The 27,907-nt window shown below is 48.2% G+C and overlaps 1 protein-coding gene across 2 annotated transcripts; it reads left to right on the top strand.

The window, feature by feature from the left end:
• Positions 1-2,688: 2,688 nt before the first annotated feature.
• On the top strand, positions 2,689-17,985 carry LOC132327399 (suppressor of cytokine signaling 1-like). 2 transcript variants are annotated; one of them, XM_059846572.1, is made up of 3 exons: positions 2,689-3,146; positions 13,056-13,180; positions 16,385-17,985. In XM_059846572.1, the coding sequence occupies exon 3, from the start codon at positions 16,451-16,453 to the stop codon at positions 17,132-17,134; it is 684 nt and encodes a 227-aa protein (XP_059702555.1). In that variant the 5' UTR covers positions 2,689-3,146; positions 13,056-13,180; positions 16,385-16,450; the 3' UTR covers positions 17,135-17,985. The 2 variants fall into 2 exon arrangements, with proteins under 2 accessions (XP_059702555.1, XP_059702554.1); XM_059846571.1 differs by lacking the exon at positions 2,689-3,146 and adding an exon at positions 3,196-3,348.
• The last annotated feature ends 9,922 nt before the right edge of the window (positions 17,986-27,907 follow it).

The raw sequence follows: 27,907 nt of genomic DNA, 5'->3' as shown, positions 1-27,907 counted from the left end.
TCCCCTTGCTTTCCTCTCTCCCTTTCTTTTCCATTTAATCACCTGGCAGGAACCCCCCAGCTTGGGGCCCCATGTTGTGGCCCACTTGGTCAGCTACATTGTCAGGGCAATCTCATATCCTACTCACATCCCATCCAGAACGTCAGTGTCCACACCAGTGGGCAACAGCATGTTTGGGTCTGGTGGGGGCCCAGTAAGGCACTGAGATCCTAAGTAAATGGTCACCTGTGATGTGGAATTGGTGCTTCAGCCCCAACTGAGCTTCCACAGACAGATCTGTAAAGCTGCAGGGCAAGTCAATACTGGGTAATCTAATGTGTTCACTCATCTTCCCTCCTCTCTGGCCTCCATGTTCTTCTACTTTGGTTTTTTGGTATCTTTTTTCCTTTCTTCTACAGATTTTAAGTGTTTCCTCATCTCCAGTTCTTTCCCCTCATTATATTATCCTCTCCCTTCCTCTGAGGCAATGTTTGCCTTTTGCTTTCCCAGAAAACCACCTTTATTCAGTAGTTTGGAATGACCTGCCCCAAAATACTGTTCTTTTTCCCACACCTCCCAAAGAGACAGGAGTACATAGGCAGGCTGTGGCTCCTTCTACCTTATGCAAGATGTAAGGAATCTGCACGCTGAGAAGGAGTGAAGGTGATGGGGTGTTACTGGCTCTTGGGCTGCTGGATATCAACATCTTGGAACTTACCAAAGACTTGGAGGTTGCTGAAGAGCAAGCAGAGAAACACCACAAAGTAGAACTATGATCCAAAGGTAGAATGAACTCAGACCTACTGCTCTCAGCAGCGGGACTTCAGACAAAACTCTCTGGAAATGGTACGTTCTGTCAGCAGCTCTATCAATTAATGCTTTCATGTTTAATGTGGTTTAAAGTCTTAGTACCAGGGATAGTGAGGGTATATGTATCCATATGCAGGGGAAAAAATGAGGGGTAGGATAAAACTTGTAAATCCTAAGAACAAGTCCTGGCACCTTCTTGGGAGCTATTCCTTGTCATGCTGTCATTAACATCCTGAGCATCTCAAAAACTGTCTTTAGGAGGGGTCCTGCTTTCTCCAGAGATGCAGCAGTGGACAGTGTTCATATTAGCCTGCCTGTATTCTCACTGCCATTACACAAAGCCTTTCAGGTGGTTGCCTTTTCCTCCTTCATGGCACAGGACACAAGCTATTTCAGCATCCTTGTGTTTTCCACCTATAATGAAGCCACCTCAGAGGTACCTCGATCCTGAAGACATTTTGGACCCTGTGGTTCAAATGTGAGCTTTGGAAAGCTGAGGTCAATGGTGCCATTGTGACATGTCCCACTGGCTTTTACAGCTGAAGACAACTGCTGCAATACGCTTCAGCTGTAACTGCTGCCAGGTCACAGTTTCAAGTGGATGAGAGAAGTATGAGCAGGACCCACAGACAGTCTCAGAGCAGTGAGGCTGGATGTTAACTTTTCACAGGCAAAGATGAAGAAGAAGAATAAAAGGTAGAATTAGACCATGCCAGTTAACATTAAGGCAAGGTGGCTGGAAGAGTCAATGAAGTCACCCAATAAATGTTATAAATATCCACAGAGGGAAACAGACTCCCTACTAGGCAACTGCAAAGCAAACCACAGGATATTTTTGAAGCTGCCATCCAGAAATACAAAGAAAAGTGTGACAAGCCTACTTAAAAACCAAAAATGGAACAGATGAGCACTTCATCCCTGCTGTGATTTAGAGCTCCAGCGGCAGGTCCTCCCACTGAAGCCGCTCTGAAAAAGAATAAAATACTTTGCCCAGATTCTTATGGAAGTTCAGAAATTCTTCTGTGGTCATAACATCCTCATGCTTGGTTGAAAGAAAAAACAAGAACTGATGTCTCAACACTCAGTGGAACTTCTGGCAAGGCTGAGGATCAGATTCAGCGGCGTTTCTGACTGTTTCTGCTCCCTAGCAATGCCAAGCAGCTGTAAAGCTTTTAGTCTGCTGCTCAAGCTGGAATTACAGCTGCTTTGCATCACTAGGCTGGTACAGAGCAGCCAGAGCACATCTGCGTTGAGGGTTTGTATAGAGCTTTTCCAACAGGGCAGTTCACCTGGTATGCACACACTAGGGAATGTGTGCAGCATCTAAAGAAAGTATGTAGGTGAATGAGAGCTCTGATTACATGATCAAATCATAGCTTCATTACAGGCTAGGCCTTTAAACTGTGAGGTTTGTACTGAATTCCAAAGTTTATCTTTTCTTCTTTTACATCTATTCTCTCTGAGCAGCAATATGCTTACAGTATGCACCATGCAGTGCACTATTTATATTTCATATCATAAAGTTCGTCTGCATTTGTAATTTTTTACACGATTTCCAGTATTTTAATTTGACCCACCAAGGCAACAGCGTGCATTTCGGGGCACGCTCCTTAAATGCGTATTACCCTGCCACACACGCTGTGCTTCCAGGATGCCCGGTGTCCTTCTGAGAGCTCCTGCAGTGTCCGAGAGGGGCTGGGAGAACTCTGGCAGGGAAAGTCGGGGCAGGCTCTCTGTTTTCCGCTGGTGTAAAGAGTCCTCTGCGCCCCCCTCCCCGCCCCCCTCGGCCCAGGACATTGCCCCTTCCCCGGTGCTCGCGAGCCCCGATGCCGCAGCCCCGCGCTGCAGCGTAGGGGATGGATGTTGGCCGGGAGGAGGGGCAGAATCCCGGCCGGGCCGCCGCCTCCCCGGGGCGACACGTGGCTCCGGCGGGTCCCGGGGCTGGCGGATGCTGCGATGCCGTCCCGGTGGGCTTCCTCTGCCAGTCTGCGGCGGAGGAGCTTTCACAGCATCCTTTTTTTCCCCCCTTTCCTTTTTTCCTTTCTCTCCCCCCTATCCGTCCAAGTTTTATTTTAGAAAAACCCAAACTTTTTTCTTCTTTACTTTTTTTTTTTTTTTCCTTCGCCTTGCAAGAGGCACGCCGTGGAAAGACGGCGTGGTGGAGGAGGGAGAAACCCCTCCCCTTCCCCTCCCCCCGTGGCTCCTTCCTCGGAAAAGAAACATTTTGGGGGTTTCCTCCCCTCCTACCTCTCCCCTCCCTTCTGTGCCGCTCCGCTCCCCCGAGCCGAAGCCGCCGCCGCGGCGCCCGCCCGCCCCGCGGCCGAGGAGGGCCCGGCGGGGCAGCCGCGCCGCCCCCGGTAAGCCGCGCACCGGCCCCTTTGTGAGCAGAGGGGCCGGGGGGGGATGCGGAGCGCGGCGGGGAGCGGGGCCGCCTCCGTTTGGCTTCGGGGCGGGAGAGCGGCGGGGGCCGGGCCGGGCAGCGCCGCTGTCTCCCCGGCACTGGGCGCTCGCTCGCACCGGAGGCAGCACCGCCCGCCCGTGGCCCCGGAGGTGCCGAGAGTAAGTTGTGCTGCGTTAACTGGAAACGGCCTTTTGGGGGGGCGGGCTGCGAGGAGTCTGTCCGTCCGTCCGTCTGCCTGTCTGCTCCGATCCCCCCTTGGCTTGCGAGGGGGTGCAGCCCCCGCTGATTTGGCTCCTGGCGGCGTTGGGGCCGCTCTTAGCTGGGAAGAAGGAGCGTGTTGGGGCTTGGGGGGGCTTTTCCCGAGGAGTCAAAGGAGATTTGGGGTGCTGGCATCTCACTACCGGTCTTGAAGGGAGCCATGTGCTGTGTCGGGGTGGCGGCGGGGTGCTGGGAGTAGCCTGGGAGGCTCCACAGGGACTGTCCTGCTGTCAAGGTGTTCTTCACGGCGTCAGGACAGGGAGATGTTTCTTTTAAAGTGAAACCTGCAAATTATGTAATGACTTAGATGGGTCTGTGGGGAAGCAGCCGCACCGGTCTGGGTAACTTGGTCTTCACAGTACTTCTTTCGCATAAAGCACTGGAGAAGCGATGCTCAGAGTGTTACACTTAGTCTTAGCTGGAAAAGGGAGCTGCCTGCCAGAAATGAAGGCGTTACAGGGAAGAGGGATAACTGTGAACCGGGGATGTACATGCCCGTTTGGGGTTGCCTTGAAGCGCCGTCCTCCAGACCTGGCACAGTCAGAACGCAGCCTCACACCTGCCGTTTCTCAGAAGATCAGTGCTGCGCGCCCATGAACAGCCCCATCGCAAAGGTTATCGCTAAATCCTCCTTCTTTATGCAATCTGAGTCATGGTGCTCACAGCCATGCAGGATCCGCTACTCACTTTTTCCCACAAACGCACGCGCTGTTACTGAGAATTTTGGAATGGTTACCACGTAAAACCTCAGCTCATGCTACTCTTAGGTTTCTTTTTTTTTTTTTTTTTTTAATTTAGTTTAAGTGTATATTACTTCTTGCCTAATAGAACCTTGGAAACAGGATTGGGTGCATCCCAGGGGTAGCTGAGAAGAACTCAAGAATGCTAAGTTAATGTCCCTGGCTTTTTTCTTCTACATGGTGAAGAAGGGGGATGTGGCTTGACCATTGTTCTGGAAAGTTGAGGGTAAAGAGTATTGTTAGCAAGCTGCTATTTAGGACTATGTGGTCCAGACAGTGCCATTTACTAGTTCTGGTCCTTGCAGCTTTCAGAGAATCTAAATGAAAAACCCAGTCACATGTTGACCATACTCAGCTCTGTAAAATGGGGTGGAATTGGAAATAACTAGTTTCCTGATGTTTCATTCTCTACTGACTGTGTCCTTAAGAAGGTATGCAAGCATATCTTCTTTCTCAAAACAACTGCAACTGCAATTCAGATGCTGTGTGAATGTCAAATGGCCCATTCAGTCACAGCAGGGCAATGGTCATGTGCTTTAAAATCACGCACATGCACAGAAGTTTGTGAGGCTGAGGCTGTATTATCACATAATGTTGCTTTTAGTTGAATCAAGTTACAACGAAATGTGGCCAGTTGCTGCAGATGAAGCCAAGCTTTCTGTGTTCACGAGTGATTCTGCTGGGTATGTGATTTAAAACATAGTTGTTGAAGTATGGATTTTGTTCCCTTCAGAGGGGACGGCACAAACCCGCAGGATTACTGGGATGCCAACCTCCCACACAGGTTCCCATCTTTTCCTGAGTTAAACTGGGATCTGGCCCTTTGTCATTTCTGTGCTCCTTGTTAATATTCTGTATGTTGCATGTCCTTTAAAAACCTAGCTTATCACTTACTTAAATGTAGTGGGGTTGAGTGGCAACACAGGGGTTTTCTCTAAGATTGTGTTGGAAGGTACAGGTAAACTGTGCTTGGGTCCCCAAAAATGGGCATAGAGGAGCGTTAGGGAGAGGCTGAGCTTCTTCAGATCCTTCCAGGTGTGTCTCTGTCCCCGGTGTGTCTGCTCAGAGAGGGTCAAATTCAGTTTCCAGATGACAGCTTCAAACATGCAGCCAGTGCCTCTTACCCTCCTCGGTCCAGCTGGGATTTCTGTGAAGTTGGTGGTCGGTTTGCGCAAGGATGGAGCTGGGGCTGGGTGGTGTAAATTCTTAATTGCTGTCACTAATACTGTGGTTGCATTGCTGAGAAACAAAGGAGAAAATGTGCCTTTAGAGCTGTGTTTTTTCCCTTGTTTCTCTTTTCCTCTGTCCCCACTGGGAATGTTTTGCTCTTTTCTCCCAGTTTTTCCCTGCAGCTCCTTGCCACCCGCTCTCCCCTTGCCACCCACAGGCTTCTTTGTCCTGATTTCTCCAGCCTTGGTTTGGTCAGCAATAAAGAGATAGTGCCAATTCTTAAACATGACATCATTTGGTTCAGGTTGATACTGTGGTTAGATTAATAAAAGCTGTGGGGAGGTGGTGTGTTCCTGAGCTGTTATTCCAGGCCGCTGCAGACCTCAGCTAGTGCTGCTTGCCAGAAGCTCACAGGATGGGAGAGGAAGGCACATGCATCTCTGTAACTTAAGATGTGGATGGTGGGAGAGCTGAGTAAGCCATACAGGAACCATATCTTTTTAGAGAGTAAAGGTGTTTAGGAGGCATATTTATTTAAAATAATGCAATTAAATGCTACATTCATTAGATCCTTGATTACGTGTAAGTAGTGGTAGACACAGGTATGACTGCAACTTATCCCCTCTATCCTGTCAGTCTACTTAATTGCAACCTGCTCTTCTGGCTTGCACTTGTGCATATCCTGCATCCTTCTGCCTCAGGAAGGTATTTATTAGCTCGCCATTTTGCTAAAATCAGTCTCAACCTTTATAAAAAGGTACAGTGCTGTTTGATGTAGCAGGATTTGGTGACTTTGTGTTAGTGAGTGATCAAAATGATGAGCAGAATTCTTCCCCCTCGCCCCTCACCAAGTGACAGGTTTCAAGTTAAGATTTAGAAGTGAGAGGTGTAGAAAATCCTACTTTTTAAACTTCTGGAACTCAATGCTTCTGTTCAATAGGTATTTAATAGTGTAAAAATGTAAATTCAGTTTTAGTAGAATGGCTAAATGCTGGTTTGTGTTGTCTTTGGAGACTTCAGAGCTGCCCCTTATTTTCATCCTCTTCAGTGGAGAAATGAAAAGGCCTGTGTGCGCTTCACAGGAAATGAGTGTCTGATACAGGCTTGCAGGCTGCACATTTCCAAGAACCGCTCTCAAGGTATTTTGATAATGCACATTCTCTCTGCCTTCTCCCTTCCTGCTCCTCCTGCACTTTGTGTGCTTGTGCTTGTTCACAAACACATGCAGAGTTGAGGGGAAGAATCAAACGGTGCCGCTGTTAAGTTTGCAGATGGGTTCCTTTAGCTTTGTACTGGGGCAGTGGCTGGCAAAACTGGGTTAAGCTGGCAGCATTTGGGTGTCTTCGTTGGGGAGGGTTTTTGCCCTTCCCCTCACTCCCTGCAAATGCTGAAAAAAATTTTGACTTCAGACTGTGACTTGTGCAACGAGGGAGTTGTTTGCGTGTATGTGATTCTGCAGTTCAGAAACAGTTTGGATCTACTTTCGTACTTCCTCAGTAGCAAAGTTTATTTGGAAACCCAGGCTAAAGCTAAGAAAATTAGTGTGGCTGTTAGCAGTTGGAAAATGCCAGAGATCTGCAATCTGTACTACGTAGCTGGGCTTCTGCACATCCTGCTGAAGGTACCTTGCTGAAGCTAAGGGGATTCAGCATAAGTTTGCCTCAGTTGGCACACTAGTGATTATGAGCACAGGTTTGATTGTGCAGGAATGGTTTATTTATGCTTTTGACAGAACAGCAGTGTTGCTCTTTATCCACATTTTAGTTCTTCCTTGTTTTCTGGTGAGATTTTATGGTGTGGAAGGAGAGAAGTTGGAGCTGGAGAAACATTTCCTGCTTTAGTAGTAAAGACTGAAATGTGCTGTTTGTGTGGGGTGCATGCTGATTTTCAAGTCAGGAGATCCAAAGAAAAGGTGCTGTTCTTTTTAGTTATCAAAGAATGAGGGAAACATGGACAGAGCTATTTTAACTCTGCAGCAGGTCCATAGTTGATTCCTCATATTCATATCCCCTTGTTTACTCCTTCAGTTTTGCACAAAGGACATTTATGCCTTATGCTGGGCTCCCCTTAGTGTTATGTCAGGTTTGAATGGTTAAGAGGTGTCTTTAAAAGGTGTTGCTCAAAAACCCAGCCCTTTGCTGCTGGATTCCTCTGCCTAAGGTCTGCTAAAGCATGACGTGGTGGGTACAGCATAGAAACAAAGCAAAGACATTTGAGAGAGAAGAGAAATGAGACTTCTCAGATCAGCTCTCTCACTTTCCCCAGTCTACGTGATTGGAGTTTTTCCTTTTATGAGTTTTCAAATTAGTTACTTTTCAATCTTGGTCACCTTTGAACTTCCTCTCATCTGGTTTTCTGAAAGAATACAAAACGAATGTCCTGATTGTACTGTATCTTTCTCTGGCATCCTCTTGTATATATATCTGCTCCCTAAACTGAGCAAAAAATTTCTCCAGTCTCTCTCTGTACAGTTACGTGTTGCTTCTTATTACCCATCTTTAGGCCTACCCTCTTTGTTTCAGCTTTGCATGTTTTTATTTCAGGTAACTGGAACTGATTGTATTCTCTCAGGTGGTAACATTACTGTTATGTTCCCATCCATTTTGCACCCTCCCAGTCCCGCTTGCCTCTTGGTTTTGAAATGACTGCTTCTGCATTCGGAGCTGGAGCTTTCCTTAATGAACCCTCAGCACTGTTACTCGGCTCATTGGTCAGCTGCACCACTTAATTTATTGCTCTTGAAAATACAGACCCAGCTGGTTTTTCTACAAGCCTGCGTGCATTTGCGTGTGTCAGGACAGAGTCCTGCCTGACCTCCTGCTGCTTTCGTGCTGACGGATTTTTAATGACCTCTGACCTCTCTGTCCTGTGGGGAGTGATTTTGTCACTGTTTACCCTGGGAAGGCGATGGAGAGGGCTCATTACGTTTTGAGTTGGCCGCCTGGATTTAAGCAACACGAGGCTGTGAGCTGCCTGCTGGGGTGCAAGGTTAGGCCTTGGGGGTGTTGTGGGTAATGACAGCTTGAAGATGGAGAGACAATTCTAGGAAGAGACCTGGGTCAACCTGTGAGTTTGCACAGTCACGGGGGAGGGAGCTGCTTGCAGAAAAGATGGGGGAGCCTTTGGGCTGCTCGTACCCACCAGCCTGTTGAGGAGTGAGGTGGGATGCTCTGCAAAGTGGGCTGAGTCAAACCAGGGGGAAAATGCAGTGGCTGGGAGGGTGGCAGAGAGGTGACCAGATGTGCAGGGGCTGAAATGCCTTGGTTTTCTCTGGCCACCCCTCTTCCACCTCCCATTCACCCTGTGGCATGACTGCCCCATGTCTTCTGCCCATCTGCTGTTACAGGTCCTGGTGTGCTGCTGGCTCTTTAGCTTGTGTACCATGTCTTGCTTTTTGACTTGCTTTGAGGAAGCACAAAGTGTGTCCTGTCATCTGTTGCTTCTTCAGGTGCCATCTGCCTGATGGGGAGCTCAGCCTGGGGGCTGGCTTTCCCCCCACACCAGGTAGCCTTGTGCTGCTCCTGCCTTAGCAGCACATGTCGAAAAAAGTTCCTTCCAATTCTTGCAGCCCTCTGGCAATTGCTAGTGCAGCTGATTTGCTTGAGAGAACATCTCTGTTTGTATCTCAGCCATCTATTTCCAATTCCAAATCTCCAGGTATAGTCCACCATGCCCAGGTGGCTTTCTGCTTTAATGTCACTTTTCCCTGTCTCTCTGATAGAGCACCCTCTTTTTTCCTTTCAGGTTAATCAGCATTAAATACTGGGAAATCTCAACATCCTGTGCAAGAAAAAAATAATACCTGCTTGCTTGTGTAACTTTTCTGCAGTGTGCCTGTCTCCACTAGCTGGTATCCCACTCAACTAAATGATTCCCCCTGAGGTTTTCTGGTTTTGATAAACTGAAAATGCCATATGTTTTCTGGGTTTTGTTTAGTTTATCTTGGCCACCTACTGTCCCAGTTTCATAACAGCCATCCTCATATAAATTTTTCCCTACTATCAATAATTTATATTCCTTTATATTGGCTCCTCCAGGATTATTTTTTCATCTTCTGAAGGATTATTGAGGTTGTAGAGAGATTTGAATAGGGACTGTGGTTTTGTAGAGTGTGTAGTTTGATGTCTCTGATCCACAGCAGAAGCCCTTGCCAGCTGTTGCACCTACAGTGATACCTGCAGTGGGACCCATAATGTCCCCCACGCCTGTCCTCTTAGCCAGGCAGCATCTCTGTGCCATCATTTGTGGGAGGTCTGCACGCTCTGTCACTTAAGATTTCCTAAGAAACCTTCCATGACTTAATTTCTTTTAAAAATTCTTTTTACTTTTGACTCTCAGGACTAGTTTCTTTATTTTGTGTGTTGGAAATCCCCCACTATAAAACTTAGTATTGTGGTGTGTCGGTGCTTTCTGACCCTTGCCCTTTGCTCTGAAGGCACAGTAACTGGTGCTGCATAATGGCCCCTCACATCTTTTGAAGCTGGTCCTCCTGAAGAGCCAAGGCAGGGTGTTTCCTTTGTCCCACTCTGCTGCTGTTGGTTAATCACCTGGGACTCCTCTAGCAGCATACTTCTGGTAAGGATTCTGAACCAGCTTTTGCCGCAGACACTGCTAATTCCTCAGAGTTAGCTGCTTCTTTGAATTCCTTTCTGGCTCAGTGTGATGGTTTTGATAAAAAGCCGTGGTCCTCACAGGGACCACTGATGGCCTTTGTGTCTCAGGATTTACTCATTTCCTCAAACAGCGTTCTGGAACAAAATCAGTTTAGTAGAGAGAGACAGAGGAAATGTACCTGTGCTCCTGGTCTGGGGGCGGGGGAAGCTGGTAATGCTGAGGAGCCATGATGGGTTGGAGGCAGACCTGGGCGTCGCTACCCCCTTCCCACTGATCCCTCTCTCAGCAGGGAGATGGGACGGAGCATTTCAAGTAGGGAGATGCAAGGGACTGCTGTTATCTTGGCTTCTTTCTTCTTCCTCCTTATGTCCTCTCCCTGTCTCCTTGTTTCTGCCCCCAAGGTGGGGAGAGCTCCAGCCACCTTTCCAGAGGGCTGCTTCCTGAGCTGATGTGTGGTGTGGAGGGAGGGATGGCAAGGCAGCAGCACAGATTCTGTGTTCCCTGGCCAAGCACGGGGCTGAGGTTTTGTGTAGCTATGCAGCACTGACATTCACAGGAATGGCTGCTCGCTGTGAAACTGCAAAGGTCAGGAGCAATGCCACTGGGCTTCCCTCACTTACCAAAAATGCTGTTGGCTAGAGGCAAGCAACAACTCTCTTTTCTTAAGCCATAGCAGGATAGGCTCAGCTGCAGCCAGCTTTGCAACTTAGTAGTAACTCCTCCTGATTTCTTTTTCCTATTTTTTTTTCTTCTTGTTTCCCCAGTTACAGGAGAAGACAGAAATAATTCAGTCTCCAGTAGAGGATGTCTTTGGCAGAAGTCAGATAGTAGTTGTGGTAGTTTTACTTGCTGTGGAATAAGCTGTAGTTGCTTATGGCTACTGCAGAGGAGCCTCTGAGTTCAGGGAAGTGATGAGGCTTCTCTGTTCTGAAATGGCAGGATTACAGTTTCACATTGGGCTATTTAGATGAGGAATAGACTCTTTTATTTGAAAGAGTTTCTGAAAGTGCATAGTATCTCCAAGGCTTGAAAAGGGGACCCTAAAAATGGATGTCTTTCTTCCAGCTCCTTCAATTAGCTCAGTAAAGACAATTGTTTTTTCCTTTAAACTGCCACCTTGTTGGGTTCTTATTAACATGTGTCATGGAGAAACCAAAGTGCTTGTAGACTTCCCTGCCTTGGAGAGTGTTTGGCACAGATCACGCTGCCTTGTGGGTTTTCTTGGAGTAAAAACCTTTCAGTCCCTATCAGCAAAGTGCCATATTAATTCAGAAAACACATGTCATAGAAAAATATGTTAAGAAATACCAAACATTAATATCAGATCCACGCAAAGTTATTTGTGGGTTTTGAAGTATGTTCTCCAGACCCAAAATGTCAGGAGGTGTTTGATAAGAGAAGTGTTCTTGCAAGGTGTCCAGCTGCTGATTCCCAGAGCCTGCACGCAGGAGCTTCCTGCACTGTGTCTCTGCTGTGTGAAATAGGAGCTGCCACAGTGTGTGTGCTGCCTCAGCTTTTTTTATTAAATGTTGCATCCTTGCATGCTGGCTGTATAGGGAAATGCAATTTTGGTTTGGGGTATGTATGTGTGCTGTGGTTTGGTTTTTTTCCCCACATATTCTCTCATGTGTCAGACATAATGGCACCCTCACATCAAACTGCCATGGCAGTATCATAAAAGACAGAGGGAACTGCAGTGTCTCCGAGGCCTGCTTTGTGCTGGAGAAATTGGCTGTGATTAACCCTGGTCCTCTTGTCTGAGCTGGGCCACATTCCTCCTCTAACCACAGCTCCCTCTGTTCTCTTTGGCATGTCTGTCTGTGCATCTCCTTTCCCTTCCCCCTCTGTGATCCCTTTCTGGATCAGCCCTGGTCTCCTTGGCTGTGGCAGGGTGCTCATGGCAAGGGGCTTTGGTGTGACCACGCACCGTGGCGGTGATGGCGCGATTCAAACCAGTGCCGGTGTGTGGCTTGAGAACCAGGCTGGCCTGCCATTAAAACCCAGTGCTGCGTGCTTGGCTCTTACCAGGGAGGTTTCTTCCAGCCCTTTGCTCAAGCTTTCCTTTGAAACAGCCTTCCCAGCCACGAATCAGTAGGCAGCACATTTCTGTGGGATGCAGACGTGCAAACCAGCGATGTCTGCTCCGGCGCTGCCGCCTGGAGTAGGGATGCTGTCACGAGGGCTTGCAGGGTACGTTAGGGAGAGCTTTCCCTAATTATCCCAGCCTCCCTCTGACTGCTCTGGGAACTGCAGGGTTGATATCTGGGAGATGTCAAAGCCAAATGGAGCAGTAATGGGAAAGTGTAATAATGGGATGGACTTGCAGTTTTGCTAGTGGCGAGTCAGTGTAGCTTGTGGGGTGTGTGCCCAGTTTGAACGGGGCTGGGGAGGATGCAGAGGAGTGATGTTACATGGGTACAAGTGAAGCTGTGCAGGGCCTGCCTCTGAAAGGAGTGCAGAAAGCTGGGATTGTGTTTTCAGCTTGCTGATGGATCCACTGACAGACACGTGATTGCACATGTGGTGGTCTGCAGCTTCACCAGGTCAGTGGGTTTACTTTCCCTCCTGCGAGGTGAGGAGGAAAATTCTTGGGAGTTGGGGAAGCAGGGCAGAAGAGATTGGGCCAGAACAGATTGGATCACAGTTGGGTCACAGTAAATGGATACCTATGTGGTATCAAATTAGATACTCTAAATGTTGTGTTTTGTATTCAGAACCAGTTGGGACTTTGCTGTTCTGAATCCTTAGGTTTATTTCTGTTGCCATAATCTCTTAACATTTGAGTTTTATGGTTCCTGCTTTTGGAAGATGATGGCAACTTTATGGTCTTTCCACTTGTCCTTGGGCCACCTGAGAGCTGCCTGGACCTGAGCAGCTCATGGCTTTGTAAATAGCAATAATAACAGCAACAATCTGCTGTCTCTGTTGCTATCTGAAGTGTTGTATGCGTGTTTCTACAGTAACACAGATCAAAGAGATCAAGACAAACAACCTGTCCCCAGATTTGTTGTATTTTAGATCCACATTACAGCAAACTAATGGGCTTAGTCACCTGCTTGATGGATGTCTTTTTCTTTTCAAAGGATGGATTTGCTCTTAAGCAAAGCTGTGCAAAAACTGCGAAGTGCTGCATCAGAGCTTTTGAATTTGGACCACTTCCAGTCCTGACATTCAGAAACTCATCCCTATGGGTGGCAAAGACAAAGAGGTAAGCTTTTTCAAGTGTCCTAGAAGAGTGCAAGGATGCATCATAGCTGAGTACTTGAGGCTGATGTTGAACATGCCAGATTTGTCAAGCCGCAGGGTGCAGGGCTGGCTTGGCTGACACCACATGCTGTGTACAGTCCCCTGGTTTACTAGAATTGTCTCCTTATATAAAACACCCTGCCTTGCCTGGGTCGTGAGTGAGGAGGAAAGCAGAATGCCCTGTGTCAAGAGCACTTATTTTGAAAAGCTCTTGAACTTGCAGTAAATCAGAAAGTCTGGGGAAATTTATCCAGCCTTTTAATTAGCAGGACACCAGCTTTTTAGGGTATGTTGCTTTGGCTGCAAGCATTGTTCTTTCTTGCAGTAGGGAGGCAGTAACTTGTTTGGGTGTTGGGGTTTTTTGGGTTTTTTTGGAGGGGAAAAGAGGGAAAGCAAATCATGGTGTAACAAGTCAGCAGAACTAATTATGCATGTGTGTTTTATTATACCCCTGGCTTGGTTTATTCCTAATCCTGGATCTGCACATCCTCCTTGATGTGGAGGCCATGTATGCCTAGGACCTGTTGAGCCATTAAAAGTAAACCTTAAAGGTAGTATCAGGAAGCACTTCTAGGGCTAATATTACTGTAACTAATGCTGTGCTGCAGCCCAGGCACTTACCTCTTGGAAATGGGTCACTGAAGCTAAACAAATTCCCCCCATCTGAGGCTCTGACCTATATGTAGATTTCAAACCAAGTGAACAAATTGTCAAGGTGCTATTTTTGCATTTACTCTGAATTTGAAATGATGACAGTCTCAGTTCTTAGTCAGTCAGATTTCTAGTGGCAGTGGATTTTTCTTAAAGGACTTGGGTGAATGACTAAAGGTTGAAAACTGGGACAAACCAGTTTGGGTTTTTTTTCTGTCAAATAGCATCTGCAGCCCTAAACAAATTATATATTTGTTGTGATTTTTAAAAATAGCCTGGAATTGAAAGACAGCTGCCTGCTTCTGTTTTCATGCTTGAATTAAATTTCCAACCTCAACTGTGAAATTGGCAAAATTTCCATTTGGACCCAAGAGAAATTGCTGTTTAGGAAGGTTCTTTATCACTCGTTTCGAAGCTATAGCCACAGCTCTGGAGGCACCTGGCAGATGACCTTTGTTTTCTAGAGGAGCTAATGTCAGAGGGCCCTATAGCTTCCTCACCCAGCAGAGAGGAGAAGGAGAGGGACAGAGATGCTGCAACTCCTTGTGGTGCCTTCTGTGCTGAATTTTCAGTGGTGATAGATGGCCCTTGTTGCTGTAGTGGTGACTGTGTTTGTTTGCATCCTGCTCACTAAATCACCTTCACCTAAGATTTATTCTGACTTGCTGAATAGTCTGAGCAGCTTTCAACTGCTGTCTTTTTTTTTTTTTTAAATAGAAATGAAAAAACTCAACTTGATTAACTCCTTCCCACCCCTCCCACCTTTCTCTAAGCCTGGAATTTTCCTCCTACTATGAAACTATGTAGAGGGCAGGATCAACAGCACTCAGAACAGTACCAGGAACATTAGCAGCTTGTGGACTGCAAATCACAGGGCTATAAGCTGGATAAGCTTCCCAGGCTGCTATTGGAAAGGATGCTTAGGGCTCCATATATGAAACGTGCCTGGCAGCTACATTATTGGTATTACTGTTAAGTATTGAGAGAGATGTTGGACTAGAAAAGATGTCTGTAGTAAGGCACTGCCAGGCACATGCCTGCTCTCCCTAACTACTGTGCCCCTGTGAAGGAAAGATGTTTGTGTTCTCCTGGGGCGCAGAGTTTGGCCACCAGCATGGCCACCCAGCTGGCACGAGCACCAAAAGGAATGAGAGGCTTTTGAATAGCTGGCAAAGGGTGTGAGACAGGGGAACCTTGCAAGCTTAACTTGAAGCTCTCCCTGCAGAGCAGGCCCAGCACAGGTCCCTGCACATTCCCTGGGGGGCTGCCTGCCTGCCTGATTTGAGCCCTGAGCCCCAATGTTCTGGCGAGTCTGTGGTGGGGGGGACTGCTGGAGATGAAGTGTGTCTTCCTCTGCTGCAGGCTGTGCCAGCACTCTGTTCTGCTCCAAGCATGGCTGTGCTGTGAGTGAGTGTGACTGGGTTAATGGAGTATGTCAAGGGAGCAAGGGCAGCATTTGGCAGCAAGCTACTGACTTGTCAGGCCTGGGGAAGTGGTATGTTACAGCTCAGCTTCTCACACAGACTGAGCCTCTGGCTTAGGGCTGTGTTTTTTTTATTTGTGCCTATACAGACACACACATTTAAAATACGTATTTTTTTTAATATAATTGAAGTGACTCGGATGGCTGATGGCAACACTGGGTTCAGAAATTTGCATTTCTGAAAACAGCCTGGTGATAACACAAGGTGCAGGAGATGAGCAGGGTCATGACAGTATGTTAGAGGATGGTGACTGGGAGAGGGCAGCATTGTCTGCAGGCAGGGGGAGTTGTCCTTCTGGAAGAAATAGAAATTAAGAGTTTGGAAGGGTATCAGCAGTACCTGGTACCAGTGTTAATTAAGTGAACTCATTCAAGGTAGTCTTAGCCTTGAAGTTGATGTAACACTTCCTGAAGAGGTCTTGTTCTGAGACCTTTGCTTTCTCCTGACATAGTGAAACAGGCATGTCTTGGGACAAGGAGTGGTTCCTGGGATTTGGTGAGAAAGGCTCATGCCTGTCTTCTGATTTTGCTAGGTCCTGTTGTCAATCTTTTTGTTGGAGAAAGGGTCGGAGAAGTGTGAGGAAACCTTTCTACCTTTCACTGAATGACAAAGTAAATGCTACTTTCCTCCTTTAGGAAATATTTCCCTTTTGATTTGTGGTGTCATTTCACCTTTTCAATCTCAAGGCCACTCTGAAGAGTCCCAAATGTCTGTCAGAGGGAAATCTTGAAATGTTGAGATCTGCTGAGTCCAAACTAGCCTGCTGGAGAGTGTGTAGGAGCCCTTGGCTATGAATCACAGAGACCCAATGGATGCAGAGCTCTGTAAAGTGCCACCTTGTGCTGGTGGGGACCTAGATGGAGCCCTTTACGCACATATATCCTTGGTTTTCCCCACAGCTGGGAGTTGGTGACATGCAATAGTTCCTTGGTACCCTCTTTGGTATTCCTGCTGGCCTTTCTCCCTTGGGAAGTGTCTTGCTCAGGTTGAAGAAGGTATTGGGTTTGCCTCACTCTCCTTCTGTCCCACAGGCTGGATGCCAAGGAGGAAGCATGGTAAAGGCAGCATCTTTCCAGGATTCATGGGCTCTTTGAGAGATGATCAGAGGGAGGCCAGATGACCTGCACAACACACACACCACTGTTTCTCGTCTGCAAAGGCAGCATCGGAGCGTTCTCCCCAGCCCCGCGCCGCCCGGCTTGCCCGATCGTTTCCGGATGTTTCGCAGCTGCGAGTGGGAAGTCTTGGAGCGATCCCTCAATATCCTCCAGGCCAGTGACTTCTACTGGGGCCCCTTGTCCGTGGGGGAGGCTCACGCCAAGCTCCAGCGGGAGCCTGTAGGCACCTACTTGGTGCGGGACAGCTCACAGGGGAACTGCTTGTTCAGCCTGAGCGTGCGGATGCCCACGGGGCCCGTCAGCCTTCGAATCTCTTTCCAGGAGGGCTATTTCCGCCTCAAGAACTGGTTTTCAGACTGTGTGGTCCGGCTGCTGGAGCTGGTGGTGGCGGGGACCCGGAACAACCCCTTGCACTTTGATGAGATGGGGGGAACTCCCCTGGTCTTCTCTGAGCCCTTGTGCCGGAGCCGCCGGGCAGTGCCCACGCTGAGGGAGTTGTGCTGCCGGAGCCTTCCTGCTGGTGCCGCGACGGAGGACAGAGCAGGGCTGGGGGGCTCCTTGGGAATGTGTCTGAGGGAAGAGGTGTTCTCACCCCTGGACAGAAGGGGAGGGTCAGAGGGGAGCGTTGGCCCCAGCCCCTCTCTGTCCTGGGCTAGGAGATGATGCCATGCATATGGGAGGTGAAAGGAGATGCCTCTTTTATGGCTGTGCTGGTGGGATGTGTGCCACGCCAGTGATGCTGGACTGGCTGCTGGGAGAGGAAGGGGGAGGGCAGAGGGAGCAGAGTGGCTGTGACAGATGCGTCCTCATACATACACAGTGAGTGTGACTTTCCCAGACGTGCCTGGTGTAAAGCCATACCTAAAGAGCAGACATTGCCACTGCCACCAAGTCCTGCTCTTTGCTCCATTTTTAACTTAAAAGCTTTAGAAAAAGGTGACTTGCCTGTCGTCCCAGGTCAGCTCTGTGTTCTCTTCTACCCCAAAGTGCTTGAGCTCATTTCTGCCTCAAATCTGCCCTGGTGGAGTGCAGCTGAGTCCAGTCCCACAGCAGTGCAGCTTGGACATCCATGGGCATGACCCTTGTGCTGACCCACGAAGCTGTGGTGGAGCAAGAGCAGATTTCACTCCTTGCAGCATGTATGTGATGCCTGTTACTTCAGAGGCCGGTGTTTGCACCAAGTGAAACCATTGCAGCCATGTACAGTACATGCAGCTTCACTGGCTTTTGCATTGCTTTATTCTATTGGATTTTGGAGAGTGAAGATGGGTTATACTGTACTTAAGGGCATGGCTTTCCTGCAGAGATAACCCTGGTCTGGAGAGTTGTATCTGCCCTGGGAGGGTGTGAAGAGATGGGATCCCACACCCTTTCTTAAGCTGATGTGATAGTGTGCTGCTGCCATCTGTCGAGCATCAGAAGATGTTTTGGTTTTGCCTCTGAAAGGCAAGGATTTTTTTTTATAAAACTTCTAAAATTTTAATAAAAATTTTATATTGATTTTTAAAAGTCAATGTATACTTGGTGATAACTTCATTCCCTTCTAATGTTGGAAGCCAGTTAGTTTAGTGCCCAGGCTTGGCAATCAAACTGAAACTGAATGAGCAAATTTCTCATAATGAATGAAAGCAGAGCATAAATGAGTGGTCCTAGCTGGGAACATTAAACTTAAATTCATCTTGTAGTGTAATGTAGTGAAGAATTTTCTCAACAGAGAATATTTCTGAAAATCTCAGCCCTACATTTTTAGGAAGTTTTTTTAGTACCTCAAAATTTGTACTGAGTGTTTGAAAAAGAATTAGTAATTCAAGATCTTCAAACAGGGGACAGCATCAGTGAACTTGAACTGGTGAGTATGAGTACAAATAGGAGGAACACAGTTGGCTTAAATAGGGTCATGGTTCATTTCAGGGATAGTCAGTATGATGTCTTCAAAATAAGTGATTGAAAACAGCTACATGAAAGAAGAAATTCACATCCTCTAAAATTTGAGCCAAACTATTTTATAGGCTGCTAAACATCCGTAGCTGGGCAGGCAGCCTGCTTTGCTCATGCTGACTTTCTTCTTCAGACCTGTATGGAAGAAAAAGGCTGAACAGGGGAAGAGAGTACACTGAATTTGCTCTATTGTCTTCAGCTGTTTTATCTGAGGAACTAAAGTGTGTGGTCAGCACAGAGAAAGATACAGGCTGTGGTTCATCACAGGAGCCTAACTTAGACACTCCGAATTATTCTCTGGAGGGCTTTGTTGCTCTGCTGGCAGTGAGGTGCCTGGCTGCCTGTCTCAGGGCATTGGCTTATCAACCAAGGTAGCTAGATAAGTGTCAGGGAAGTGGTGATCTTGTCCTTGCTGCATGCTCCTTCCAGCTGCAGGGAGGCCAGAGGCAGCTCGGTGGCCCTGCAGCTTCTGTGTCTCAGCCCAGTGCAAAAGCAGGAGCTGGGATTGTTCATTTCTGCATGGTGTGTGCCCTGGGGTGGCTGACATTTTGGCATAGTGTTGCTTGGTGCCAGCATCTCAGGTGGCTCTGGGCACCTCTGGGACCGTTCCCGGGCTCTTCTGGTGAAGGCCCTGCCTCAGCAGGGTCAGCCACACAGCTGCCCTCCCTCTCTGCCGTGGAAGAGTGGGACTGGATCTGCTGGCCCAAGCATCATGTCGATCTTTTGCTTTCTTGAGGGTGTCTGCTGAGGTGCCTTGGCTCCCTTCCTGCCTTCCCTCCAGAAAGCAGGGGGGTGGAGGAGCAATATAATTTCTTCCATGTTTAGAACTGAGCACAGGAATGCTTCTGTTTTCTGGCCACGGTTATACCTCACCGAGGGAAGAGCTTTCTGACGGTATTGCTCTGACCTGGCTGTGAACTGCTCTCACTTGGCCACAAATGAGCATCTTGGGTTGTGCAGCTGGGGGCTGCAGAGGAGCCCTATTTGTGGCCTGGATTGCACTTTAGGAAAATTGCACCATGGGAGAAGGAAATAGTTTGGATTTTAATAAAGTCTGCTTTATTTCGTTCCTTTTTTTTTTTTTTTTTTTTTGGTTTAATTGCGCAGCAAGCACTTGTCTCAGTCTTACAAGTAAGTCAATTCCATGCAGGGCTGCAGCGAATTGATTTGAGATCTGTGGATGAAAAGCAGTGAATTACTGCCAAGCATTGTTATATTGTGGAAGTTGAAAGCACATCATGTGTGAGTATCCTCATTATTCCCAAGGAGAGGTCACTCTGCAGATCAGGATTGGTGCAAGAAAGGAAATCAATGTAGAAAGAACAGGAAAGTGAAAAGTGCATTGGCTGAGGCAAGCATTAGAATCCTTCATTCTCTGCTTGGATGTTGGAAGAGAAACCTTTTTCTTTCAGCTCTTGAGAAAAAAGATGTACAAAGCAAAAGGGTAAGAATTTACTTCCATGGGGTAACACTATCCCGCTGCTTTCATTAGAGTGGGAGATGTTCACTTTAATGACCCTGCCTCTGAACGGGTCCCTCTGTCACGTAGGAGTAGCTCCTGGTGGTCTGTATCCAAATGTTTCTTTTGGTGGCTCCTAAGGGGACTTAAAAAGAAATTGCAAACTTCCTCACAACCTCTTGAGCACCATTTGGGGAATAGAAGAAAATTGTTTGCATTTTTATATGTTATGTTATACATTTCTCCAGCTGACTCATTTCACTTTGTCGAGGAAACTTACACAGGCTTTGCAGATGGTTTTTTTCAAGTGTTCTTCCTAACAGCAGAAGTTGAAAAGTTTAGTGCTTGCAAGAGGGGCTTCCCCTACCATGCTGTGAAGGGCCTGGATCGCAGTCCCAATATGCTGCAGGCATCCAGCAGGAAACTGCTCTTTATCTGCTCCCAGCTAGCTGTCTGTTTGTAGTGTTCTGGGGCTCCAAGGGTTAATTTCCCAAAATTCTTCACTGGAACTTGCTAATAACTTCCATATGTACCCATGTGTGTGCTCAGGAGGGGCCCCACAGCCATCAGCTCTTGTAATAATACTTGATTACCTCTGACATAAAGGTCTGTATGTCGTTAGGGATCAGGATTCACAAAAATTCACAAAAAGACACAAGCTTGTGCAAAAACACTTTAAAAATGTATTAACATTTGGTCATCCCCTCAGTGATTGGGAAATGAATTCTTAGGTAGTCAAGCTTCAAAATCAAGCCTGTGTACACACAGGATCTCAGTTTTGACCCTTACCCTGATGTCCCTCTAAAAATGTGTATTTGTGTCATTAGTCTTTAAGTGTGCAAAACCCCTTAATTTACAACACACCTTGGCTAGGGGAATGTGATGGCTCTGTCTGATTGAGTTCGTTTTGCCCCAGTTCCGTGGATGTTTGGCATCTGTACAGTTAAAACTGCACGCACTGGAGCTTTCTGCCTGCCCTGTGCCATTCCCTGGTGCAAAGGCCAGGCTACTGAGGGCAGCCTTCAGAGAGAAAGCAGGTGTCAGAGGGAGAGGGAGATGTGGCAGAGTCGCTCTGAAACTCCTGATGCCTCCCTGCAGAGCTGCCTGGGTCTTGGCAGGCTCCTGCTGCCTTCTGATCTCAGCTGGGGCTGGCGGAGCTGAGGTTTTGATTCAGGCAAAGCAAAGTACTTCCAAACGCTTCCTGTGCAAGGGCTGGCTCAATAGTAGGACTCTTCAGCCAGAAAAGAGATGGCTGAGGTCTGTGGCAGAGATCTCTAAAGCCTAAATGCCATGGAGTAGGTGACCATGTGTTTTCTTTAAAAATCCAGGGAGGCGTCTGATGAAATACTTTAGGACTCAAAAGGAGACATTTCTTCATGTGACATATAGTAGCTTAAGCTGTGGAAATCTCTGCCACAGGCCACCAGCAAGGCTAACCTCTGTGTGGGTACAAAAAGGGATTAATGGTGATTGATGGAGCACCTCTGGAGGAGGAAAAGCAGAGTCGGAAAATAGGGGAGAGGCAGGATCCAGGTGGAGCTTTTGAGTTCTGTGCCTTGTAGAGCAGACCTCTGCTATGGCAGGAGTGTGGGAACAAGGCAGCCTAGGCTCAGCCTGAGGCTCAGCAGCACAGGGGGCAGCCCAGGCCAGCTGAGCCAGTGGCTCCATGAGGGACAGCTGTGCTGAGCTCCCAGAATTGTGCTGGGCCTCTTGAGACAGAGGGGTCTGCACCTGGCAGACCTGTACACCCTCCCCTGCAGTGCAGTTGCGTGCCCCAGCAGTTTGATGGCTGCCCCAAAGGGAGCAGCCCTCGGGCGCTTCCTCCCAGCTTTCACAAGCAGAAAAATTGGGACACCCATCTGATGCCTGGAGGCAAGCGTCAGCACAGGCTGAGGATAAAAACATCACCATCATTCAGAATGAGTGAAGGAGCCTGAACTGTCAGCTGAGGGCACTGGGGGAGGCCAGCATCAGCCCAAGGTGACGGCTGGTGGGGGCACAGCTGGGGGCTTCCAGCCTGACTAACTGCATGTCAGAAAGGAGCTGCAGAGCTTTGAGAAGCAAAGCACTAGGCAGGCTGCTAGGTTCATCCATCCCAGAGCGAATGACTTGCACACACTTTTAAATATTTTTGCCTCCTGAGCTGCCTGCTTTCCCAAGACACCACCCTTGCCATCAGAGCTCTCAGTCTTTGAGCTGGTCCCAGATGCCACTGAAATCAATGACCAGATTATTGTTCCTCTCTGAAGATTTTGGATTAGGCCTCCCTGTTTTGTCAGGCTGATGTGAACAAAATGTGGGTTTTCCACACTAAACGTAATCAAAACAAACCCTGCTCCCACTGGCTTGTGCAGCAAATCATGCTGGGGGAATTGCTGGCATTCGGCATGATTAGCCCAAGTGCAGTTGCCTTCCAGCTTGTAAACAATAGCCTAAAGGATTGGAGAGGATCACAAACAAAGCACTTATGGAGAAGACAGCATTTTCAAAAGGGACTTGAGAGCTTATGTCCATTGGGGGTTTGTCTTTTAAAAATAAACTAGAAGTAAACAAATTGACAGAGACGTCTCTGAAGGATCTAGGAGAATGAAAGTGAGGAGACTGGATATTATAATACACCAAAAATTAAGTAGGGGAAAACTAGACAGGGCTAATGAGTCCTCTCTAACTCTTCAACAAGATGTCCTGCAGCCTTAGGGATGGGCAGACATTAGAAACTTCATCCGTCCTTGTGAATGAAGGTGGGATATGTAAGGAATGCAGCAGAAAACCCTTCTTCAGTTCCCAGGACAAAAAAATCCCTAAAAAGTCGTAAGAGGAACAAAAGGATCAGGCAACTTGTGCTTGTTTTATGGTAATTCAGTCTGAAAGGGACATTCCCTCCTCAAACTGCAAACTAATGACAAATTGCTGTGATTTTCAGACTGAAAACTGTCCAAGTCACGTAAACCATAGTTTTTGTATTGTGCTTTTAATTTTTTGGTTTTTAAATCTCATTTTTATATAGGTGTTTTAAGTATGGGCTGAATTATTTTCAATTATGTCTCATTTCTCCTGGCTCTAGCAGAGTGAAGCAGCAAGTGCTCAGCTTCACACTCAAGAGCTCCTGCAAAGGGACAGCAAGGTTCGTGGCACTGATGGTCACTCATTTAATGACATGGTGAATGGCAGTTGCAGCCAGAGCGCAGCAGCATCTCTGTACCTGAGATGGTGTTGCAAGAAATGCTAAATCCAGAAAGACGTGAGCACCCTCATGCTTTCCCTGGTTCTGTGTCTGCTGGAAACACTCACTTCATCCCTCTGTTTAAAAGATTCAGGTAGCAGCTATGCTGATCACAGAGCATGAGGTGTTTGCCAGGTCCTTGCTGCCAGACTTTCAGTGCATGTTGAGTTGTTCTGGAATCCATGGAATCTCAAGCCTAGAATAATACAGGTGCAAATCCAGGCATTCCTGATAGTATCCAGCCTCCATGTTCTAAGTGCTTCAGTACTACAGTTGTACCTTCTGCAGTACTGAGTTAGGAAGGACCGATGGTTCCTTTCATTTTTGGTCTTCTGTAAGGAGCTCTCCTAGGCACTGGGATGGGAGAATGGGGTGGTGGAGAACATGAGCTGCAGATCTTTTCCTGCTCTTCCAGACTGTGCAGGGAATCAACCAGATATGAAGGCAAGTCTAATGTACGTGCTGAGATACCTAAAATAAGCCAGGCAAACAAATCAGTCGTATGTTATCCAGATGGGACTGTTCAAATCCAATAATAGCAGTAAAGTGCTCCTGAACTCTGCAGAGAGAAAGATTATAGAAGGATCAGGTATAATTATAGTGCCTTATTATTACCGTTCTCATCATTCTTTCTAACAAAGCTTTTCAATAGGATGAAAAAACTTCTTGCAGGAGATCCTAATGTGTTTGCTGGCACAAACACATTAGGAAGGATTTTGTCATTCTTCCTTCCAAGGCTGTTCAAGTCAGCCCCTGTAAGTGGTGTTACTAAATATCATAATGATCTATACTATCTTTCAGGTGAAGCCTTCTTCAGCATCTCTTTATGGCCTTGTAGCAAACCCTTCTCCAGAAACACCTCACTGTTGCTACCTCTAATGAGAGCACCAGCAAAAATTCCCCTGTACTGCTCTGATCCTTGCCTTGATACAAGCCCTTTCAAGCAGGGTTAAGTAATACCCTTGAAATGAAATTTTAGTGTCTGCAAGTGGTTTGTCTATGTACTGCTCCATGTATTCCACCTGGAATATAGGTGGAATCATTCAGCAAAGATTGTCTACTTTGGAGAAAGTCATAGAGCTGGAGGTATGTATCTGCAAGGTGTTCTCCCTGCCTGAGTCCCATCTCCTCTGAACACCAGCAGTGCTTGTTAAAAAAGTCCAGGGTTATCAGAATCAGACCACAGGCAAAATGGGTGAGGGAAACACACACCCTTGCCTGCAGGTTGGTCCTGTAGGCTGGCACAGTCAAGAGAAGGAAAAGAACCCCTGGCATTTATTCAGCAGTATCCCTTCCCAGATCACTGCAGATCCCTGGAAATACTGCTGTAAGAGGAGCCTGACAGTGCAAGGGAGCCAGCTCACCTTGGAGGCACAGCCACACAGTAGCTCTGAAACCTAGTGCGGACTTCCCAGGGAGGGGATTTTTCACAGGAGGGAAGTCCCAGGCAGCACCTCCACTTCTGCTGCTCCCCCAGCCTAGGGAGCAACTTGCTATGGGGAAAAGCTGTTGGTGAGCATGTGGATGGTAAAAACTCTACCAACACATCTCATTCTTAATCTGCAGCACACCCTCATGGCCCTGATTTAGTGAATCCCTTGCACCTCTCTCAGCTTGGGGACGTGCCTGTACCTGTGCCTGTGTCAAGTGTTGCAGGGCAGGAGAGCATCTCTCCCAGGCTCCATGGCTCCGTGCCCTGCTCACCTGCAAGTCCTGGGCAAACCAGGAGGAGAGGCGCTGTGGTTTGAACAGATGCAGCAGGTTTGGAGGGGATGCATTAGGTTCATTTCTTGGGCTGGGGGGAAGGGGTGATTTGCTGAAATGGGTCTTTCTCTTCCCATCTCCCCTGAGCACCTTGGCAGAGCCTTGCTCTCAACTCAATGAAAGTAGGGCAGAGTCTAACCACATTTCAAGCTGTCTGTGTTTTTGGATTCTGGGTAACTGTGATCTTTATCTGTTCCTAGAAGAGATTTAAACAACTTATAAACCACAACTGGGCAGAGATAATAAAGGAAGCAGTACTGGGGTGGGGAAGGATTTCCCCAGAGTGTACAGAGTGAGGAGAGAGTGGTCTGCAGGAGAAACCATAGGCCCAGCTGTGGCAGAGGGTCTCAGCATGGTGGGACACAGAGGGGGTGCTTTAGGGAAACCTCAGCAGTATTAGTAGGTAGGTAGGTATAAAATGTGGGTACATGGATATACATGCATATTTATTTATTTATTTATTTATTTATTTATTTATTTATTTTTATATTTATATGTATAAAGAGCCGGTGGAGATACATTAGTCACAGAAGATGTCTGAACCCTGCTATGGTATCTATATAATTTCAACTCCATGCACTTGCTCCTGTTGGGGTTTGTTCTGCATGCAGGCAGGATATGCTTCCTCTTATACTCCAGGGGTTTTTGCATTTCTCATTCCTGTGGGACTCACATCTGTCATGCAGTTCTCCAGGGAAAGGAGACCTCCTTCCATTGGAGGGGTTGGAGCAGGTTCAGGCTCAGTGCCTTACCTCCAGGGCCACAGGGAGGTTCACAAAACCCCTCCCAGGTCTCCCCGTGGCCTGCAGCAGCCTTGGATGCTCCCAGTGCACTCAGCAGTGGTCTGTAAGGGTTTGAAAAACAAAATCCAATGATGGTTCTCTTGCATTAGGTCAAAACTACAAATCCTTGTCCTTTAGTTCTGTCAGCCAGGAATGTAGACAGCAGGTGGGAAATTCAGGGGTAAGGAGGAAAACAGAATGAAACACATTTCTGTATTGGCAAAAATCCTAGCAGAGATGTGGTTCTTCCAGCACATGTTTTTGCCAGGATCCTTTATTTAGTTTTCATAGCCAGAATAGGGCCTGGTGGCAAAATTATGTTTTTCCACCCTAGGAGGGTGTGCTATTACAGCTGTATCAGCCTGCATATTCTCCACAGTCCACAATCAAAGCAAAGTTGAGGAATTAATAGAAAGAAAAAAACAATATATTCACTTGCCAATGAGATACTTAGCTACTTAATCCTTTCCTAGCTTTCCTCCTGGGAGCTGGCAGAAGCCTGGAGTGCATGAGGAAAGCTGTGCCAGTCTAAAGTGGGGTGTAAGTGCACTCCAGTGTCCGCTCTGGGGGTCCATGCTGGGAACTGCATGTTCCCAGGGTCACTGCAGTTGTGCTGCCTGTTCTACTTCCCAATGTCCCGAGCTGAAAAGTTCCTGCAGGCTGAAGAAAGGGTCCCAAAAAGAAACCAAAAAAGGGGAAGACATTAAAAGGAAAAAGAAAGAAAAAACAAAAGCCAGAAAAAAGGGAGAGAAAGAGCAGGCAAGGGAATGAGGTGTTTTGGATGAAAGGGAGTGCAGGGATTTCTTGAACAAGCTCAGGAGCTTAGATTCTGAGTCAGCTGTGGGGCAGGCTTGGGTACCTGGGGGCAGTCAGAAACTGTTGCCAGGCTGCGGGGAGCTGGAGTTGGCACAGCTGGCTGGCTCAAAGGAGTTGAGCTCAAAGGAGTTTTCCTGCACAGACAAGACCAGAAGGGCCATCTGGTGAGGCCATTGCTGGCAGGAACCATTCCTGCGGCTCCCTTGCAACTGCTGCCATCTTGTCCAACATGATCCTCCCTGTGTGTGCCCTGCACAGCATCCAGCACCTGCCAAACTTGCCTGCCTGCCCCCAGCAGGGGGGATGCACAGCCCTTCCCTCAGGACAGTTTCAGAGCCTGATGTACACACCTCAAGGCATGCAGCTGGTGAGCAGGGGCTCAGGGGCTCCTGTTTTAGGAGAGCACTGCTGGCAGCATGTCCTGCTCCTGCCCAGCATCCCACCCCCAGCATTTTTGCTGCTAATATGAGAAAGTTTTGGCTGGCCTGGTCATGGCACTGAGGGGCTGGTGATACATCCTGTGGCAGTGGGAGGGCTGTGTGCCTGCTACTCCTGTACTCATGCTCCCATGGGGGCTGTGGAGGTGTGTGAATCTGTGGCTGTTGGTGGGGACACTCCTTTGAGCCTGCCCCTGCTGAGACAACCACAAGCTGAACACCATTACCCGCACCTTGACTGGTGCAGCATCACTGGTCACTGGGATGAAATAGGTACTCGGCCTTTGCTTGGGGTGGGAAGCACTCACGTGTGTTGCCGAGAGGCCTCTGAAGCTGAGAACTGTCATTCATAATAAAACTGTGCTCCGCACTGGCACTGGCAGGAGACTCCAGAGCACCCTCGGCATAGAAGGGACGGCTTATGAGTGCGGAGGCGGTGCCAGTGCTGGAGGCAGTGCTGGAGGCAGTGCTGCCGGCAGCCCCCTGTGCTTTGCCCCCCGGCTGGGGCTGCTGCCCCCCAAAAGGGCTCAGCAGAAGCGGCTCGGCTGCCGCTGCCAGAGAGGGCTGCGGGGGGAGTGTCCGGTGGTGGGACAAGAGGCGTGTGGGGGATGACTGGGCTGGGCTGCTGCGGGGACAGTGACTTCTGCCGCAGAGAGCGGCGACGAGGGCAGGACACAGCGGGGACGGGTTACACCCGCGGCACAGCGGTTCCTTTGCCTTTCCCACACCCGTCTTCTGCTGCTCCTGCCTGAGGGGCGAACTGCGACTGCAGTATCTGCAGCTTGCCGAGTGAAAGTTGTTCCTCGAGCTGTTGATTACGGTTAATTAGCATTAATTTTGCCTTAAGTGGATCCTAGTTGTGCTCGTTTTCTCTAGGGTTGCAACTCCTCCGGTCCCCCGGTGCCCTGGGCCCGTGGTGGGTGGGCGGGCGCGGGAAGGAGGGAGGGGGCGGCCGGGGCGGCGGCGCCATCTTGTGGGCGAGGGCGCGGGTCGGCGGGAGCGGCCCCCGCCCGCCCC

The sequence above is a fragment of the Haemorhous mexicanus genome, chromosome 5 (assembly GCF_027477595.1).
Source record: "Haemorhous mexicanus isolate bHaeMex1 chromosome 5, bHaeMex1.pri, whole genome shotgun sequence".
Lineage (NCBI taxonomy): Eukaryota > Metazoa > Chordata > Aves > Passeriformes > Fringillidae > Haemorhous > Haemorhous mexicanus.
This window is presented reverse-complemented; position numbering and strand designations above follow the sequence as displayed.

What these genes read in the sequence shown, in the direction of transcription:
- LOC132327399 (XM_059846572.1), top strand. Translation starts at nt 16,451, where the DNA reads ATGATCAGAGGGAGGCCAGATGACCTGCACAACACACACACCACTGTT.